The 21568-nt window shown below is 41.4% G+C and overlaps 1 protein-coding gene across 12 annotated transcripts in view; it reads right to left on the reverse strand.

The window, feature by feature from the left end:
• The window catches only part of SLC8A1 (solute carrier family 8 member A1), a 373856-nt gene that overhangs the window by 297365 nt on the left and 54923 nt on the right, over positions 1-21568 (reverse strand). For 11 of the 12 annotated variants that reach the window (XM_066266987.1, XM_066266985.1, XM_066266986.1 and 8 more), the window contains one exon: positions 2648-4482. In XM_066266987.1, the coding sequence (XP_066123084.1) occupies positions 2648-4446 (1799 nt within the window). In that variant the 5' untranslated portion in view covers positions 4447-4482. Of the gene's footprint in view, positions 1-2647; positions 4483-18943; positions 19075-21568 lie in introns of all 12 variants that reach the window. The other variant, XM_066266982.1, reaches the window with a different exon arrangement.

Here is a 21568-nt window from a genome sequence, read left to right on the forward strand (position 1 = left end):
CAATAGTTCTATGTATTGTAGGTTTTGAAGAAAGTAATCTCCTGAGATTAACTGTGTAATTGAATGAGATCAAAATTCATTCTTAAAGATAAATTGGGTTGACTCTACATAGTTCAATTTCACTACATAAGGACAAACCTCTCTCATTTGAATTTGACCACGTGGACCTGACATTGGAAACAACTACTAGGGGAAAAATGATTTTAAAAAATATACAGAATGAGCAATCTTTGATAATACTATGTTTTTTCTAGAATCATTATGTCTGAATCCTTAGTGCCTAACTTAAGGCTAAGTTCCATTCAACCAAAAAAATTTATTTAAGCAAGAGACTTATTAAGCATCTACCAAGATTTTCATCAATAGTAAAACTCTATAATATCAAGATAAAAATTCTTTAAAATAAAAATTCTAGAAAAAGAAAAAATATAAGGCTGTAATTTTATCTAACTTATAAATGTTTTGCAACTTCTGAAATTTCATATTTCAACTTAGTGAATAAAATTCAGAAAGAGCTTTTAAAACTAGAAACTAGCGATTGGTATAGAATAGTCCCAAGACTATATATACAGAGATGCCATACTGATAATACCACCAATTCTTAGCACTTTTCACAGATACATAAATTTCTAAAGCTGGAGTTTGGCAATACTCCTTCCTCAGCAACAAATAAATCAATTTAATGGCATAGGGTGAGTGTTTTAAGTAGAGCTGGCAAAATCAATTATTTCATCAAATCACTGTCTTTCCCTCCCCTTTTTCTTCAATACTATGTCCAAAAGAAGGTTATTTATTTATGGTTTGGTAAAAGTCCTAGATAGCAGAATAGATAAGAGAAACCTCTCAAATAAACAAGTATAGAGCCATTATTAAGAGAAAGCAATACCAAATTTTCATGAGAAAACATCCTAAGTAAAATGAATAAACAAAACAAAACACCAATTTGGTCATATTTGAGGGCTACCCTTTGTGAGTTTATATAATAACATGCAATAGTCCTTTAATAACATGCAATATACTTTTACATGGCTTACAAGTGCTATCTAATACAAGAGGGTTCAATAATTGAAATAATTAGGAAATGTAATAAGAAAGAATTCCTAGCAAAGGAATAGAGTTTATATGCTGATTTGGGCAGGATCACATTTGACACAAAGCCATTGGGAAAATCCTTCCTCTGGTATGCAGGATAGTCACTCGCTACTATAGTACTATCTTTTAATAAAACACATGTCCTAACAATACACATATGAATAAGTGAAACATGAACATCATAAGAATCAACATAAAATAGTCATGAAAAGCTGTCCCCTACATGCACATTCTAAGATGGATATTATAATCTCTGTTTTGCTTAATTTAATTGTGATATCTCACTCAGTAATTGTTCATCTCTGTAATATTAAAACAACGTAAAAGACATTGGAAGGCTAAGGAATCCATTCCCTCTGTCCACCCCATCCCTACCCCTTGTGCTTGTTTTCTCTACACTTGTAGTATGAGAAATTTCATCTTAGAATGTACTTGCCATTTAACATACATATGCAATTTACACAAGAGTTAAGCTTTTATAGAACAAACTATATTTTATATTTTTTCCTGAATTTTCCTAATCTGGCAATGCTTCAACCAGCATATTTATTCCTTTTATTTTCTTTGTTGCATGGCAGATATTATAGTTTCCTTTCTTCCTTCTTTTCAGTTTGGACACTGCTCATTGCTTCTAGTGAGTGCAATGCCTTCTTCAGGGAAGGAAGGAGGAATAGCTCCCTAAATAGCAACTGTCAATGAAAAAATCGGTGCACAGCCAGGCACTACATGATACAATGTTGGCAAACATCACTGTAAAGAGGCAATAGGAAGAATAAATTGTTCCCCATTTCTTTTCTCTGACCCGAGTCTTGTCAACTAGGATTCTTGGACAGAATCTTATTTCTCTCCCCATCACTATATCCATAGGGCAAAAGGGTTTATTTAATCATATAAAGTAAAATGAGACTGGAACTAAATAAAAGCTATATGACTTTTTCCATGTTGGCATTAAACTGAAAAAGCAGGATTGGCCATTAAGTCATAATTAAGCATTAACATTTAAACAAAACATGTATTATCTTACATTGTCACAAAACCACAGTGTCAGATACAAACGGCAAAAAGTGTTTCAGCCAGCCCTGGTAGCCAGGAAATTCTATTCAGAGCTGTTTCTTCTTTGGGCTTTCCTAATTAGTACTCAGTTATGGAGGTAGGGACCTGATGTGATGTTTTAAATATTCCCTTCCTATGCATATCTTATGTGATCCAAAATAGAATGCGAAATTTTTAACCCTTCACAAGTGATCTGATAAACTGTGTCACAAGACTTATCATGATCTATAATGTACTCAAAATATGTAAAAGTGAAAAAAGGGAAAATAAAGTCAAATTACAACCTCTGTGCATACAGCATATTGATGGTCCATAGGTAAGGATTGAGATTTGAAAGTGGTCTGGTATAGTAACTATCGCATTCCTTGTATGCCATTTAGTTTAAAAGAACATGCACACATTCTCACATCCACAAATGCACACAACACACATGTGTATATATATATATATATATATATATATATATATATATATATATATATGCATATAAAAAGGAACTTACACAATTTCATCATTCTGGAATTCAAGCTCTCCACAGGTGTCCTCAAAGTCCTCGCCTCCACCTCTGGCTGTCCCTTCAACGGTTTTATAGGGAACGATAACATTTCCTCGCGCTCCAGATGTCCTCAATACTTTCACCTCCATGATGCCAATACTCTCACTCACATGAGTCACGGGTTCCTCAAAAGTAAAGATGCCAGCATGGTCATCATCAAAAATAGTCACGGTGGCAGTAGAGGGAGAGGCGAGGCAGGCGAGCGTAGAAACGTGGTTGGCTTCCAGGATGCCATCTTCCGAAGCCTCAGCAGATACTTTGATGTTGCTGAGATGCACAAGGAAGTTTTCGTCCTCCTCAAAGATATCATCATCGATGATGCCAACTCTGATTTCCTTCTGGGTTTCACCAGGCTTAAAGACCACAGTTCCTTCAGTAAATTCATAGTCGGACCCAGCATTGGCTGTGCCATCCTCGGTTCTGAAGTCGACAAACACGGTGTTGGTCAAATCCCCGCCTCTGCGAATAATGGTCAGGGCTACAGTCCCACAGTTCTCCAGACACTGGTAGGTCCCCTGTTCGAAGAAGATCTTACTCACAGGGTCATTTTCAGCCACTTCAGTGTTGACCTCATGCATGCTGACAGCCTTCCTTGCTTGGTCAGCGGCATGCCTCTTTAAGATGTTGCCAGCCCCAGTCATCAGGCGAGTGGCTTGAATGCGGTAGAATGCTCGACTTTTTTGCTGCTGACTTAGGACTTGGTAGTTAGCTAATTCTATTAGTTGCTCTATTTCTTTCTCTGGATGCTTCTGCTTGAGTTCCTTCAGAATCCTAGCCATTTCTCGTCTAGCTTCTTCATCATCCTGGTCCCTTTCATCGACCTCCAGAACCAGAGCGCCATCTAAGAAATTGTCCACATGGGAATTGACCACTTTCCCATCCATTTCGATTTCAGTTTTGGAAGAAGGCCTGTCCCCTTCATGTTCAATAATCATTCCCCTCTGCTTGCCAGCCCGATACCGCTTGTAGACATACTTGTAAAACAGAAGCCTCCTATCTGCTACCCAAGCAAACACAACACAGATAGGGAAGAAGAAGAAAGTAAGCAAACCTTCCCAGACCTCCACGACCCCTGGAGAGATGACAGACAAAATAAGGTAAAGCCAGGTATAGGCGAAGATGCTCCAGGCTGCCGTCACAAAGAACACACGCAGATGCTTGATCTTCCTTGTCTCTCCATCAGGGACCACATAGACACAAAGTGCAATGATGATGAACATGTTGAAGGCAGCACTCCCCACGATGGTGCTGGGACCCAGGTCTCCGGCATGGAAGTTATGGCCGCACACTTCAATTACTGAAAGGAGAATCTCTGGAGCAGAAGATCCCAGGGCCATCAAGGTGAGGTTGGACACCGTCTCATTCCAGATCCTCACAGTTGTCTTGGTGGTCTCTCCATTGGGTTTCTTTATGGTTATTTCTTTTTCTTGAGACGTGATAACTTCTATAGAGGACATGAACCGGTCGGCAATGATGGAGACTCCAAGAAACATGTAGACCATGGCCACAAAATACACAGTGGCTCTAGCAATTTTGTCCCCAAAGGAAGGGTCTTGGGGTTCCCAAATGGGTAGAATCACCCCTTTCTTACAGTAATATGAGCCAGTGCACTCGCCAGTTTCATTGCCTTCTCCTTCCATTTCTGCTTCCGCACTGATATGGTCCACATGGGAGAATAAGATAGCCACGATGGCTAACAGATGAAATCCCAGCGAAAAGGCAGGTGAGAGACTTCCTCGCAGCATGTTGTGCAACGGCAGACTCCCAACTGTCCCAGCCTCCTGATAAAAACAAGATGGGGTTTGGGTGGGAAAAAAATGGCATCATTAGAGCCAGATCCAAAGCATGACTAAATACTCATTTTTCTTAATTTTACCAATGATTTGTTTATACCCGACTATCATATCATCTCTGGTGAATCATTATTCTAAGAATCCTTTGGTGATTAAGTTCACAGCTCAATCTCTCTGCTTTTGGATTTTCTACATGCCGTCCTCATTCACTGAGCAATGTACACAGCTGACTTATTGAAAGTGAACAGTTCAATTAGCCGTGTCTTGCTGCATGCACATTTATGTATGCTAACAGCCAACTAGAAAAAAAACAAAACTTTTTTTGTGTGACAGAGACAGAGAAAGACAGAGAGAAAGACATAGGGACAGACAGACAGAAAAGGAGAGAGATGAGAAGCATCAATTCTTCGTTTGCTACACCTTAGTTGTTCATTGATTGCTTTCTCATTATGTGCCTTGATGGGGCGGGGGGGAGGCTACAGCAGACCAAATGACCCCTTGCTCAAGCCAGCAACACTTTGGGCTCAAGCTGATGAGCCTTGCTAAAACCAGATGAGCCCGTGCTCAATCTGGCGACCTCGAGGTTTTGAACTGGGGTCCTCCAAGTCCCAGTTCGATGTTCCATCCACTGTGCCACCACCTGGCCAGGTAGAAAAAAAACCCAAAAAACTTTTGAAACATTAAATAATTTTCTCCTTGTTGCTAAAGCAGATTTTCTTTTAAATTTTGGTTAGTACAATTACCTTCTAGAAACTATTTAATTGCCAAAATCATTTTATTAAGAATGATGCTTTTTCCCCAGCCAATTAGCTCAGTCAGTTGGAGTGTTGTCCTGAAATGCCAGGGTTACAGGTTCAATTCGCAGTTAAGGCACATACAGGAAGCAACCAGTGAGTGCACAACTAAGTGGAATAACAAATAAATGCTTCTCTCTCTCTCCCCCCACCCTCCCTTCCCTTCTCTGTCTCTAAAGCAAAAAGGAAAAAAAAAGATCAATGCTTTCATGGTGAAATCCCAAGGTTTCATGGATGAGGCAATCTTAGTCAGGAATGTTACCTCCTAAGCCATTTCCCCTTCCATTAATATTATTTGATGTGGGCAATATTATTTGTTTTCCAATCCTATGTAAAGTGTAGGTAGAAACTGGTTTGGAAGATTTTGCATATTTTTTCAACCTAAATAAATCTAAGAAAAAGACCAAAAAAATTGATGCTTTGAAGTCCAGACTTTAAAAATCCTACCAACATAGAGCCTGGTAATAGTCTTTAGTTCTGGAGCACACCTTAAACTAAATTTCATGCAATCATGTCCTATTGCTCCAAACTTACTTGGAAACACAGAGAAATCTTCACGCTTGCCTGCAATCAGAACTCAGTATTTGTACTTGAGGGGAAAAAAATTCTGCTGCAATGCAATATTTCCACACATTTAGTACAGTTTTTAAAAGCATGTTTGATGAGAGCACATGTTCTCCTAATTTTCAGGAAGCCCAGATCTCCTGATGCATTAGTAGTTGGGCCTCTGGTTCTTCAAGCACAGCTCTTCATATCTGTGTACAGACCTCACTGGAGAATCTGCAGGCTGTACATGCAGGAAGGGTTGACAACCAGACCTAAGCCTGGTTGGGTGTAAGGCTCTTGCCTGGCAGACTGTGAACTCAGCATAACCAGCCATGAAGTGTTCCTTCTCGGTACTGATGTCATACTTTCTGTGGGCCATCAAAAACACATCTTAGTTCTATAGAGGGTTTAAGTGACCAAAAAGTGCAGGAGCAATAATTCCATCTAAATTAGCTCATATGGCAGAATGACAGAGACCACAAAGTAACATATAATGAAGGGCTGTAGGCAATTAGGGTTATAGGAACAGAGTCACTGAGCAGCACTAAGCATGGAAAGGAAAGCAAAGTGGTGGGCTGAGCCATCGTGGGCTCTAAATTCATCCATCAGCTTAGGCAAGGCTCAGCTCGAACCTCACACCATCTCTACCTCCAGGGCTTGGAAGAATGCTCACACAGAGGCGGGTCTGCACCAGGTCAGGGTAACTCTGGTCTGGAAGCTCAGTTGTGCCATCAGACCAAGTGGTGACAGGAAGGAGTCCTGAGTCAGAACACAGCCCAGTGAAAAGTGGTGCAGGACTGGAGTCTTCCACAGCCTCAGGCTGTCTGAGTCTCCCCCACATTCACCTGCACTGTCAGACCCACGTTTGCTGCTGACCGCTTATACTGGAAAACTGCACCAGGGCCTCAGAGGGGTCCTGGCTCAGCCCATCTGGCAGACCTTCAGGAATCCCCACCAGCACTTAAAGCCCCTGATAGTTAGCTCATCACCGTCAAGAGATAAGCTTTGATATTTTCCCCATGCTAAAGAAGACACACAGAGGGCTGTGATGGTAGAATTCCATTTTAAATAAAAGGCAGAAACACTGAAGCATATTTTTAGAATATGCAAAAGTTCATGGTCACTGTGACTGCTTGCTTAGTTAATATAGGTCTTGGGTGGGTTATAGGATCTCTTAAAACAAGGTGACATTGAACCAGCCCACAAGAGTAGCGAAAGTACAATTCTAATTTGCTCATGCAGCCATTTATTCCACAAATATTTATGCATGCCACATAATATGTATTTCAGAATGACCTGCTAGGTTCTCTTCTAGGTGCTGAGAATTCATTAATGAATTAAAAAAAAAAAGTCTCTGTCCTCGCAGATCTTATATTCAAGTGGAAGGAAACAAGGAAATATTACAAATGTAAGATGGTAGAAAGTGCTATAGTGGAATGGGTAGTAACATAGGAGTCCATGTAGAAATAAGTGTGTGTATGTAGGTGTCAGTGTATACACACACACACACACACACACACACACACAGCATGTATGATTTACACTGGATGGTTAAGGAAGGCGTCTCTGATAAAGAAGCAAGGGACCAAGCCTCGTGGATGGATATCTGCAAGAAGAGAACTCCAGGGAAGTGTCAAGACCCTGATGGGAACTGGGCTTTGCATAGTGCAGGAACCACAGAGAAAGCACTGAGCACAGGGAGCAGGGCTCTCCGATGGGAATGCGGAGGGGAAGAGTCATGAGGCCACCGCAAGGCACTGACTATGTGAGGGAGACGGGGATTACAGGGAGGTTCTGATCACAGGTATAGTATGAGCTGATCCCACCCCCACCTCTTTTCCAATATTTATTTATTTATTTTTAACTCTTCCCCAGGAAGACAAAGAATCCAATTAAAAAATGGGCAAGGGACCTGAATTGGACACTTCTCCATAGAGGATATACAGATGGCCAATAGACATGAAAAAAGGCTCAAGGTCAGTAACCTTCAGAGAGACGCAAATTAAAACTACAATTATAATATCACCTCACACCTGCCAGAATGGTTATCATTAGCAAAGGAACAAACAAGTCCTGGCGAAGGTGTGGAGAAAAGGGAGCCCTCCTGCACTGCTGGTGGGAACGCAGACTGGTGCAGCCACTGCGGAAAGCAGGATGGAGGAACCTCCTAACATTAAAAACGGAACTGCCTTTTGATTTTCCTTTCTAAAAGGGTCTCTCTGCTAGTGAAAAAAAAACTACAGAGGTGAGGATGGAAACAAAAAGGCCAGCCTTTATTTAACTCAAAAAAAAATCCATTTTATAAACGATCCCAATGCCGGGTGGGTATAAAAATGATATAATCAAGATCTAAGGTTTAAAAAGGAAAAAGACACATTTGCAGTGACTCTTTTGGAAGATGTGCAACTTAAAATGTCTCGGGAGCCTGGAAGGATGGGAAACGGTGAGCAGCTGCGCTCAGTGAGTACGGAACAGACAGTAAACACTGAGCAGAGGCTCAGACCTCTGCGCCTGTCTCCGAGACCGGTGATTAACCATCGCCTTCAAACTGCTGCCAAATCGCATCAGCCCATCCTTCACATCTCAGCCAAAATGAACCACCTAACATACAGGGCTGAGCCTCTCACTCCCCTTAAAACTCTCCACTGGTTGCCTATTGCCCTGAAGACAACCCCAACCCCTCCATAGGCTGTTCACATCTTGTTCCGGAGTCTGACAAGTCTCCCCAGCTCCTGAACATAAACACTCTTTCTTACCTCCAGGTCTCTGCATACATATTGTGTTTCCTAGGCCCCAAACCATTTCCCATTTGAGAAGCAAGTTTCAGAACAGCACAGTAGGAAATGAGAGTCGATTCCCTCAGAGAGTAACACCAGGCTCCATTCTTAAACATTACCCCAGGCGCCAAGTTCTTTCCGTGTATCATTGTATCTAACCCCTACAATAACCAGCATTGCTGTGACACAACTCCTCCTGTGCCATTTCCTATACAGTCCCTGTGAACAGCATCTCCTGTAGCTCTACAGTGCACGGTGCCCTAACAATCACCCTATGCAGTGGATATTATTGGGCCCATTTTGGAGGTGGGAGAACTGAGGCTTAGACAGGTTAAGTACTTGCTAAAAGTCATACAGATAGTAAACTCCTGAACTGGGATTCAAACCCTGGTCTGTCTCTGATACCAGTGTCATTAACTGCTCCATTATATCATCCCTGATAGTGTGTGAAGTAATCTTTGAGAACTATTAAACTTGGGCTTAGACTAGTTCTTTGGAAAACCTCTTGGCTTTCATGCAGGATTAGGAGGGCCTAGGTGGGGAAAGTCCCATGGAAGGTTTCCAACAGCCTGGCTTCTATCTCATGGACTAGAGACTCAAGCAAAGGAGAATCATAGCTGTGATGTCACACGTGGGCTGGCCTATTCTTGGAGACAGCGGCCTTTCCCTCTCCCACCATTTAGCAATTACCTGGCAACCTCCTCCTGCACGCACACTTGGGGCAGCCTCTTAGGTCAGCCAAGAAAAATCCCTGCCCCAACTCACATCTCACAACACGACCTTAGCCACAAGGGTACCAGATGTGCAGGGGCGGATGGAGCAGTAAAAATCCCATCACTGCCACTGGAGGAAAAGGAAGGGGGCTCCTGAGGTTAACTCAGAAACATTACGACACTATATGAAAACTGGTAGCATTAAAATTTGTGAAATCGGTGGATACAAAGCACTTAGGGCTTATTGGCAATGAACCAATTGGGAAGAACTTTCTGGACTTTAGCTTTTTTCTGTATTAAATTAACACCAAGTCCAAATGCTTGTGAGGAAGTAGGATAGGTGTTATTTAAATGAGAGTTCCATCTTCGTATTTTGCCTCCAATCTTTCAGGGTCTTTCCTCTGTCATAAGGTTCAAGCAGATCTACCTGGCCTTCTCTTCTTTCCCCTCAAATATATATCATACTTCCATAAAAATGAAGCAGGACAGAGAGACTGTCCATACGTTTGTCTGCTACCTGGCATCCTTACGTTTTTCCCCGATCTAATCTACTGAACTCTGTAACCAGGGGCAGGCTGACTTTAATGATGGATTCTGATCAATTATTACATCCAAGGCCAGTTTTTGCTTAGGCGTCTCCATCACATCATCCAAATGAATCTTCAGCACAAGATCAGAACACTTGAGTTCTTTTCTGCAATTTATGTCTTCAAAACAAATCAAACAAGACGTCCACCCCCACCCACCTGCAGATTATAGAAACGGATCTGGCAAAGAACGCTGAGAAGATATTGAGCCGAGCAAGCCCTCTAAACGACATTGAAGGGAGAGGTCATAGAAACAGAAACACGTACCTGTCTGCATCACACTGCTTGTGTCAGGTGTGAGGCAGAGAGGCCCACGGCACTGGCCTGAGGGTTAGTGAGGAGCAGAGCAGTGTCCCCTGAGAAAGCGAGAGCCTTTTGATGACCAAGGAGAACATGACTCAGACTGAAGGGATACCTCAGGCACTCCCGCCAGGCCCCTGCTTGAGGCGGCCTAATCTCATTCTGTTGATTGGCAGCTGGGGTTACTCCAAGGAACCTCTTGTCTTTCCTTCATCAGGACCTGAAATCCCCTTTTATGTAATTCTCACTGAGTGAAAGCCTCAAAGCTAAGCAATTAATCTGTTCTAAGGCAACATTAAAGCAACCACAAATTCTATCCACTACGGAGGCAGGCACTTCCAAATGCTTCTAGACAACAAGACGATGCAAGAGTGTGGCTTTCCTTATCTGGCCATTCATCTAGGCCACAAATTACTGTTCTGGCCCCCAACGCCAGGCCTTCAGACTTGACCACACTTCAGGAAGGAGCTTCGTTTCCATAGTAGCTCTCTGCTATTACCTTTTTTTTTTCTCCTTCAATGAGACAGTTTCTTCTTTGCTGCCTGATAAATTGTAACAGGTCCTGGAAGGGACAGGCAGTGAGAGGTCATAGAAGGGGTTCAAGTCCTTCTACAGGAACTTACAAGACTAGAATCAGGATCCTGACCCATGTCAGAAAACACCCACCTCATTCATCACAGAAAGTGACTCGGGTAAAGGTCAGGCAACATGTCCAAAAAAAAAGAAAGATAGATTCAAGATTTAAGATCATGAATAAGTTATTGAAAAGTCATGAGATACACCCTGGGCTTTTCCCCCTGCTTTGCTTTGCTATATACAAGTTATTATTTTTTTATATGCTGTCCAATTTGCTTGGTGGTTCTGTTTTTTGTCTTTCTCTCTCTAATAGGGTAGGGATTAGTGCCTTTTGTTCACCGATGGATCTCCAGTTCCTAGAGCAGAGTCTGGCGAATGGAAGATGCACAGGACTTGTTTACTAGACAAACAAAATCATTTCTATAGGGTCATGTGCTCATTCCCGAATCTCTGATAGCAAATAAGAATCTGACGGCTGAGCCTGTCCATTTGCATTTAAAAATGTTCCCCAAATGAGCAGAGGCCAGATTCCTACTGAGAAGCCAATGTCAGTGTTAGGCGGAGAAGAGGAAACCTGATTCAGCTCCTGGGAAGAGAACCTCAAGCTGAGAGAACTCATCTCCAGTCTAGAGAGAGGCCTTGACATTTCCCTAGCTCCTGAGTGTGGGTCCTCCTACACCAGCCCTGACTTGCTGACTTTTTTTTTTTTTCTGTAGTGCCAAGACCTGAAAGGGTCCTAAGATTTTGGACATTCTCAACATAGCATATCTTTTTCTCCTTTCAGTACAATAAAAAGACATCCAGCCTAACACCAAACAAAAATCACCTCCATTAATTACAAAGACCCCATTAAAGGGAAAGCGCATGCAGAGTTTAAATGCCAGTATATTAACTCTGCATACTGACACAGAAGTATGGCCAGGAGTAAAAGAGCGGCGGAATAAAGAGAGCCTTCCAATAATATATAAATGAAGAGGAAGTCAGCGGGAATTCAAAGAGCTCCAAGTAAAGCCAGCCAGGATTGTCCTCCGATTTCATTAGGCCAGCGCCAAGGGCACTGTAAGGACCCCAGTTGGGGCATTCACGACAATAATGACTAAAACCACTGACTAATCACTTGCTCTGTCCCAGATACTATACTGACTGCTTTGCATCCACTATTACCGACCTTTTGGACGATATTGCAAGGAGGTATTACATTTCCCATTTTACACGTAAGAAAGAGAAATCTTTTATAAAAGTAAGCTGGCTGAAGTCATGACATAAGAGATGAGTACTCTGGATTATACCATAATGGATTCCAAAATGGCAGCACCTTCTAGTTTGCTTGTTTTCACTATGGAGTTTCCACTGTAGTCCTGTAGCGGGAAAGCGCTCCTTACTTCTGTGCTCAGTGCAGACTAACACTTCCTCCCACCTGAAGAAGTGTGCGTAGCTTGCACTATCTCGTTGGAGCCTTGCACGTTTCCCTCCCTGACTCCTGCCTCCCCAGCCCCAAAGCGAGGGTTTTGTAAGCACTCCTATTCATCATGTAGCAAGAAAAAATGCTCCATTTAGAGGATCATCAGCTAAAATCTGAAGTCTGAAATCATTCCAAAGTAATAATCTCAAGGTTTCCACTTGGTCAGGAAAAAAGAAAAGGGAGACAGAACTCCTAGTAGTGAATAAGCACAACTAAAATAAGAGGGCAGTGAGTGGAGCTGAGAAGAATGTCCAACTTTAGCAGAACATTAATAATTTGCTCAAATAAGAATAAATCCTTTTTTCTTTTTTAAGAATTTCAATGCAGCTCTCAAATATACTGTCTTAGGATCAAAACATTTAAAAATATTTTTTTAAACTGGTATGTTATCCAAAAGAAATAGGGAAAACAACAAATTCATTCATAATTTTGTTTGTCAAGCATTTCTTAGACAGTCGTGTGTGCCAGATACTCTGTTGCAAAGAGGGAGAAGATACTATCCCCAATGAAGCTCATATTCCAGAGGGGCATTCCAAGAGTCAAGGAGTGAGTCTCCTTTATGGAAGACAGAAATCTTCCATCCCTAGAGAATCACAGGAAAGGGGAGACTTTCCAGGCATTTAGACACTGGAACTATATACGTACCTTGATGTTCTCAAAGTGGACCACACAGCTCAGAGGTTAATGCACCTGGGGTCCTGGGTTCACAAAACTAAGGTTCTAGAAACCTCAGGCAGCTCAGACGGCTCAGCCAATAGTCCTGCAATGGAGAGGTTCCAGGTGCAGTGCGCTCCTGGAGGCAGGGCCTGGTAGCATCTCTTATGCACTCTGTGACTTTCAGGGGCCTTGTGATGGACAATAACAACCATTTCAGATAATAACTTGTTCACCATTGACCCTGAATAGCAGCAGCCTTCCTTTGATGTTTGACCTTACACACTGAAAAAAAAAAATGAGGTCATATACATGCATTTATATCTGAATCACCAAAAAAGATCCTCTACCTACAAATATTTTCCACACTAGCTTGATGACCTTTCAGCTAAAGAAATGTTTTTTGAGTGAAGTATAGCCCTCTCTATACTTCTAGAGAGTGAAGCATTCATTTATTCCTCCAACATTTATTAAGTGGCCTCTATGTGCAGAGCACCAGACCAAAAACTGTGGGAATTACAAGATGATTACCACATAGTCCCTGCATTATTTACAATCTTCAAATCATCATTACCCAAATGACCATGACTACTAGGGAGAATATGAAAAATTCCATAAAAGGGAAAGGAAGGGTGACAAAAGCTGGAGAGAGTGAGGATATTCCAGAAGGCAGAAAAGATGTGCCTAAAGGCATAAAGCAATGCTTCTTCAACCACAGTCCAGGTAAGAATCACCTAGGGAAGCTCATTAAAATGCAAATAACTGGGCCTGGTCGTCAGAGAGACAGTATTCTCTAAAGAGGAACCCCAACATCTGAGTTTTCACAAGCACCCCAGGTGATTGGGATTTAGGTGGTTTTGGCAACACCCCTTGAGAGGAACTGGCATAAAGGGTTGGAAGGGCAGAACTGGGTAGAAGTGTCATGAGGGCAGGGGGCATGTTTAGCAAGCACAGAATGGAGAGCAAAAGAACTTACACAGGGTAGTTGACAGGAGGTAATGCCTAAAAAACAGAAGACAGTGACTGTTGTAATATCAGGGAGATGCTGCTGTGAAATGATACCAGATAACCTTGCCTCCTCTCAGACTGGGGCTGCATGCAACGTCACAACCCAAAGCCCCTTGGTGAGTGTATATGGGAAGTAGGGGTGAGGTGGGCAGAGAAGAATGAACCTTTACAGAAGATCATGGGGGGATGGGGCAAAAGAGGAGATTAAAGCCCAGGGAGTAACTTACACCTACTTCATAATTTTGACAAGGGTTCGTTCTGCCTTCTCTAAGTAGAAACAGGTAAAGATTGCTAGAACACTTCACTGACATGTGACAAAGACCCAGCATAGATGGAGTTTTCGAAGACCTTCTCTCTAGACTCCATTCACCCTGAATAGAGGTAGAAAATATGCAGAAACATACACCCCTGACTAGAAATCTTGGGTGACAAGGGGAGCTGTGCCCTTTCAATGACAGTCTCTTTGTAGGGCGTCTTCTATGCTCTTTGTTCACTGCAACTCAAGAGTTAATTGTTGTAGTCACTCTTTCTGCTTTCTGGTCTGTCCCTTGGGCCTGGGGAAGTTTAATACAAAATCCAATTTCAAGCTATATGACAGAAACCTTTAGAATGCCTTTTTTAAAAAATATCTTTTTTAACAAGGAAAATGCTGGTTATGGGCATAGAGGCTGGTGAATTTCATCAGCTTTTTCCCTGAGTCATTAAAGCTTCATCTTCAAGTAGTTTGTTTCTCAGGTGATGGAATCCTAGCAACTTGAGGTTTGTTAAGTCTTTTAAGTTTTCCCACATAGTCTCAAATCACTGTCCCGGAAAAAATAAGATGCTCTTGAGGAGGCCGAAAGTAGGAAGTAAAAAGAAATATTTAAAGAAGAAATTCAAGCTTATAGATGCTCATGTAATGGTGAACCTTCATCAATATTCTATGTTACAATTTTCTGAAGTTCCTGACAATATACTCAGTAACATGACTCTAAAAGCAAGTGTATATGTACATAGAACAAATTAATTTTTAAAACAAAAGTAGCTTAAAAAGGAACTAGCCACATTTTATTATTTATAAGAATAAACTGTGTGGCTTACAGGAAAACATGAAATGTTTACACAAATCTCTGAGCACAGTTTATGAAACATTGTTTCTCTATTAAGTAAGGCATCTAGTGCCTATGCCCTTTATACCAATGCTACACACTTATAGTTGAAGAATTGTTTAAATGTTGGCTTAAGTGTTATGATTTAATGTTAATAATTATGACAAGACTATGATGTTAATGTCTTTTTTGTGATCAGTGAAGAGCTATAGGAGAGGACCAATTTAAAAATGTAGAGAGCTCTTTATATATTTTGGATATTAGTCCCTTATCTGAGCTATTGTTTGAAAATATTATCTCCCATTTAGTTGGTCACCTATTTGTTTTGTTGACAGTTTCTCTTGCTGTGCAGAAGCTTCTTAGTCTGATGTAGTCCCATTCATTTATCTTTGCCTTTACTTTCCTTGCCTTTGGAGTCAAATTCATAAAATGTTCTTTATGGCCAAGGTCCTCAAATTTAGTACCTATGTTTTCTTCTATGTTATTTATTGTTTCAGATCTTATATTTAGTTCTTTGAACCATTTTGAATTAATTTTTGTGCAAGGAGATAAACTGTAGTCAAGTTTCATTCTTTTGCATTTGGCTTTACAATTTTCCCAGCACCATTTATCATGGCGGCCAAGACATTAAAACAGCCAAAATGCCCTTCAATAGAGGACTGGATAAAGAAGATGTGGTACATATATACAACGGAATACTACTCAGCCATAAGAAATGATGACATCGGATCATTTACAATAATATGGATGGACCTTGATAACATTATACTGAGTGAAATAAGTAAGTCAGAAAAAGCTAAGAACTGTATGATTCCATACATAGGTGGGACACAAAATTAAGACTCATGGACATAGACAGGAGTTCAGTGATTACCAGGGAGAAGGGAAGGGTGGAAAGGGAGGGAGACTGGAGGAAGGGCAAGGGCTTAAAGAGAAACAAAATACAGGGTGACAGAAGATGATTTGACTTTGGGTGATGGGTATACAACATAATCGACTGTCCAAAAGATATGGAGATATTTTCTCTAAATCTATGTACTCTGATAGACTAATATCACCCTGTTAAATTTAATTGTCTAAAAAAATATGTAGAGAAAAAAAGTCAATGGAGAAAGTAATGCTAATCATTTAATCAAGTAATTAGTAAGTGAAGACAATAACTTCTGCCTAGTAAGGCTTTGCTTAAGCAAGGACTGTTTTCATCAATATCAGTGACTAAGAGAGAATATTCATTCATTCATTCATTCATTCATTCAACAAATGTATATTATGTGTCTTGCAATGTACAAAGCATTGGGACTAGAACCATGAAATAAACAGACACAATCTCTCTCCTCTAGGAATTTATTATCTAGCTGGGAAGACAGATAGCAGATGTTAATTTAATTGTTACTAAAAAAAACCATAGTTATTAACTCTGATAAAGGTTATGAAGGAAAAACACCCTCCTACAAGAGCAAGTAATGGAAGACCTGACCACTAGGGTACTGGGAAAGGCTCTGCTGAAGAGATAACATGTGAGCTGAAATTTAAGACACTCAGCAGGAAACCAGGCAAAAGGTTGCTGGAGTGTAGGGCCTTCTGTTGACAGTTCTGCAATGACCCCTCTCTGAAATGGGATTACTCAGAGACCTACCTTGTTAGATATACTGGGGTATGAGATCATGCATTTAAAAAATACTGAAAGCAGCTTCTGTAATTTATACGACACCTTTCCCCTCTGAGGTCACAGTTATGCAACTGCTGGGGGGCAATGCGTTGGATGAAAGGGTCACTGGCCTGGGGGCCAAAAGAAATCAGTGCTGGACTAGGCTGTCACTGACCAGTCATGTGGCCATGGGCAAGTCACTTTCCATTTTTCAGTCTGATTTGTAAAACTTCAAAATTTCACTAACAGCCTGAAGCTATAATATTCTAATCTCTCACTTTGGCATTCAAGGTCATCATCTGCAACACAGTACCTGTCTACCTTCCTAGGTCAGCGGAGCTACCAGATGAGAAGGACCCAACCTGCACCGCATCTCCCTCCTCATGCTTCTCCCTGTTCTCCATGACCCATCTCAAAGACCCACTTTTCCTGCATAAAACTTCTTTTATGGCTAGGGAATCCCCTAAAAGTCTCCAGCTTTCTCTCTTCTCCTTTTCCTGACATGAAAACTCAGGACATGGTATCCTGAAAGAATTTCTCAAAGCCACACATCTCAGAAATGGCAGAGCTAGACTCTAAAACAAGGTCTCTGAGTTCTAGGTTGACATCAATCCAATTGCTAAGATTCCCCAAGCTCCCTAAGGTTACCGTTGCATCTCTCAGAAGCTACCTGTGTGTCAGATGTCGGCCAACGAGTCAAATTTAGCTTTCTACCTGCTTTTATAAGGTCTGTGAAATTAATTCTTTCATCTTTAAATATTTAAAAATTAAATGACCAATATTTCGTGACATGAGAAAATGATATGATGTTCACATTTCATGTGTCACAATTCAAAAATAATGTTTTGTAGAACACAACATGCCCATTCTTTCATTCAAGTATTGTCTGTGCCTGCTTTCTCATTAGAACAGCGTTGAATAATTGTAACAGACCCTACGGCCCACAAAGTCAAAAATACTATGTGGCCCTTTAAAAGACAGTTGTATAAACTTTGGTGTAAGTCACTACATATGTCCTTATCTTCCTTCCCCTGTCCATGGAACGTCCCACAGTTAGCATGTTCATGCAAAGGCACGGAGGCAGGGAGAGGGGTTTCTCACTATTCATCTCTCCTGTAACAGGAAACAATCCTATTGAGCACTCTTGTGCCAGAAACTGTTCCAAAGGTGTTACAACTATTAATGTCTTATTACACACAAAAACCCCATCAGTCACTTAATTATTATCATTTCCACTTAACAGATGAAGAAAAAAAGGCACAGGTGTTAAAAATACCATTTGTTGAATTCATACAAAAATATAAATATTGTGATAGGTCTGCGGACCTCAAAGAAAGTTAGTCTGAGTCCTCTAGGGGCCTTCATTTTGTTAGTCAATATCTTCAATCTAGAAGCAAAAGTCATAATAGTTCTCCTTCCACTCTGGGGAGTCCTATTCATCCAGAGACTCCTGAGCAGAAAACACAGGCACGTTTCTGGAGCCCTCTGCATTATCTAAGAAAAGAAGGGAGATGTGACTTTGGTGAAATGACTTTAGAGTCATTGATCTGGATTAAGCTATCTCCAGTTTCACTCTCATAAAGTAATTTCTTTCTTTTTTTTGTGGCAGAGACAGAGTCAGAGAGATGGAAAGACAGACAGACAGGGAGAGAGATGAGAAACATCAATTCTTCATTGCGGCTCCTTAGTTGTTCATTGATTGATTTCTCATATGTGCCTTGATCGGGGGACTACAGAAGACTGAGTAACCCCTTGCTCGAGCCAGCGACCTTGGGCTCAAGCTGGTGAGTCTTGCTCAAACCAGATGAGCTCGCGCTCAAGCTGGTGACCTTGGGGTCTCGAACCTGGGTCCTGTGTGTCCCAGTCCAACGCTCTATCCACTGTGCCACCGCCTGGTCAGGCTAAAGTAATTTCTTTTCATATGCTCTTCATATATGCTTATTTGTTAAAAGAAACAACAACAAACAGATGATTACAGGTCTGATGTTTTTTCCAAAGATGCTAGCTGTGGTTCTAAGCAAGAAGAGGACTGGTAAGGAGGAGCCCTCAACACAGGCCGCTGACAGCTAGCTGAATGGCCAGTAGAAGGAAGCCACTGAGTAATCAGAGGAAAAAAGAGCCATCAACTTTTTTTTTTTTTTGAGCCCAAAACCAACTCAAACATTTAAGCTCTAGAGGGCTCACATCTCTCATCATTTGAAAGGTAGTTTGTTTTGAAAGAGTGACTTGGAACTTCTGAGAGACTTCTGAGTACCTGTCCAAACTCTATCCTTTTGCCCTGGCTGATGCTACTCACCCTGGGGCTCTACCAGAGTCTGTGGAGGAAGTTCAGGTGTGCATGCAGTAAGCAGTCCGTTCTCTAAATCTGCCATTTGGACTGGATGCTCTCCATCAGCAGAGCAGATGAAGAGAGCCCGGGGTCCAGTGCTGGAAGGGGAAGCAAATAAGGAGCTGGAGAAGCTCAGGAAGCTCAAGGGAGACAGCAGTTAAGCCATTCGGTGCTAAGCAAGGAAAAAACACCTGGGAAGGTACACAAAACATAATCGTCAACTTTAGGAGAGGAGCAGGCTGACAGGTGACACTTGGCCAACCTTTCAGATTATTACAGCCTCTCTTGTTCAAGGCTGTGCTGGAAATTCATCATCAATTTTGGTTTCACATGCAAAATACTTTTGTGCAACAGTTTCTGCCATCATTTGTACCAGATCCACAGATCCCATGGCATAGTCCTGACTGTGACAGACAGCTGACTGGAAAAGTCTGGAAATGGTCCTAACATTGCCCCAGGTTTGTCCTTGTCATAAATTAGCTGGGGCTGTTTATTTAAAAATAGCCAGAACTTATTTTTAAAGTCCTTTTCACTCTCTGAGAACAAATTAAAATGCTTCCTCTTCCATGAAGCCTTTTCCAGTATCGTCTTCTTCCTTTACACTCTGCAGCACATTGCTCATTCGTGGCAGCCATCTCTCTCACTCATCAAAGTATTTACTCATTCTAGACAGTGGCATCCCTGAGAAGAGAGAATGTGACTCAAAGAACATGGCTTCTGAACAGCCTCAAAAACTGGTGCCATCACCTGTTCAGTTTCGGACAAGTTATTTATCTGAGCCATCATCTTCATCTTTAAATCAGGAAAAGAATGCTTCCCTTGTGGGACACTTATGAGCATTAACTGAGAAAATGTGTACCAAGGGCTTAGACTGGTCCCTGGAAGACAGCGGGTGCTCAACAAATATCGAGCAGCACCTCTTCATCATCTGCATCCTCTGGAAAGCCCAGTGCAGTGTCTTGCACACACTGAGTTCTCAATAAATATCAGGGCTGAGTTGAGACAAATTGCTGAATCACCCTCTTGTCTGTTTGACTTCATCTCACATCAGATTCAACCAGCAGATTATTAATTATGCTGACTTCACATGCAATGACGTCTACAACGTGATTGCTTTTCTGTCTTTTTTAAGACTGAAGATGGATTCTCTTATTTGCATGTATTTTTCTACGTCCATTCATTATGCCAGATACCAATAGTCTGCATGGGTATCACACTAGCTTTCTAGGTTACTGGTCTGAATATTCCAAAACGATACAGTGGAAGCCACTCAAGATTTTACAGATATCATTTCACACCAGGGAAAATATTTTGTCCCTTTCTCAGAAGATGTTAAAAAGGCTAAAATTTCACAAAAGGATCAAATTTTTGTTCCCTTTGCTGCCCCAGAAGTCAAATTTCAGTGTTGGGGTTTATCTTTGCCTCTGTCTGGCTACTGCCAGCAGCCCTGCCCTGGGCACTCAGGCCCCACCCACTTCCCCGCCAGAAGTGCCCTCAGAGGGCACCAGCTATGCAGCAACTAGTTTCAAAAGTCTTCCACTTTCTCTGCATCTTCCTGTATTCCAGGCTCTTAGGACTTTTCTGTCTTCCAGCAGATCAGATAAACCAATCCAGTTTTTAAAAATGAATAATATGCTAAGGGTTTGAGTATTAATGGTATCTCCTTCTCAGGTAATATTCACTGCATTTTATTAGGAATCTACTGGATAGAATTACTTATTCACAGGGATGTCTATGATGTGAGAATTTCAAATCCTATGTTGGCCAATGAATAAATGGATAACTGCTTTGCACCTAGAGATAGTTTGCCTTCCTCTAATCACTTGAGAATGCAATACACTTGCCCTTGACCACAAACACATTTCCTTCACTTCAGGACTTTCATTCTTCTGAAATTGTCTAAAAAGTTACCGGTAAAGAGAAAATCTGATTCTCGTACACATTTGTCTATTTTGTAACTTACTACACTCTCTTGGCTGGGTAGATCACAAATGCAGATATAAAACACATCGGGTTCAGTACAGAGCCACCAGCAAAGAGAACCTCATAGTAAGCGCTGTGAGAAACTCTCTCCTAAGTCAGCAAACTGGGAAAAGGTGCCCAATCTCATCTTTATTCTGAACAGCTCTTGATAAAAACATATCCGGAAGAGTCATTTACCCTAGCGTCTCCCAGTTCAGAAGAGTCTGTTTGATCGACAAATCCAAGTGAGACCCAAATAATTGATTAGTTTGAGTCTTCAAAATATGTTATATCTGTGCACAAGTGAGAGGCTGAGGAGGAGGATGGAGGGAAGCAGGAAGAGAGAGCAGTGTGGGGAGGCGCATGTGCGTACACACACACACACACACACACACACACACACACGTATCTTTTGGAAGAGAAAGAAAGAAAACTAGAAATAATCCCACTGTGTTTGATGAGGCCCCACCAGAACAGCCTTCAATCTAAATCAAAATTTCAGAGGCAGACTCTGAAAGCTCACAACCCCAGAATCTAGTCCATCCCAAAGGGTCAGAGAACAACTGATATGTGCTTCCACTAAATCTCAGCTGTGTCTCCAGGCCACTGACACCCCTTTGTTCAGACAGA

The sequence above is a fragment of the Saccopteryx bilineata genome, chromosome 3 (genome assembly GCF_036850765.1).
Source record: "Saccopteryx bilineata isolate mSacBil1 chromosome 3, mSacBil1_pri_phased_curated, whole genome shotgun sequence".
Taxonomy (NCBI): domain Eukaryota; kingdom Metazoa; phylum Chordata; class Mammalia; order Chiroptera; family Emballonuridae; genus Saccopteryx; species Saccopteryx bilineata.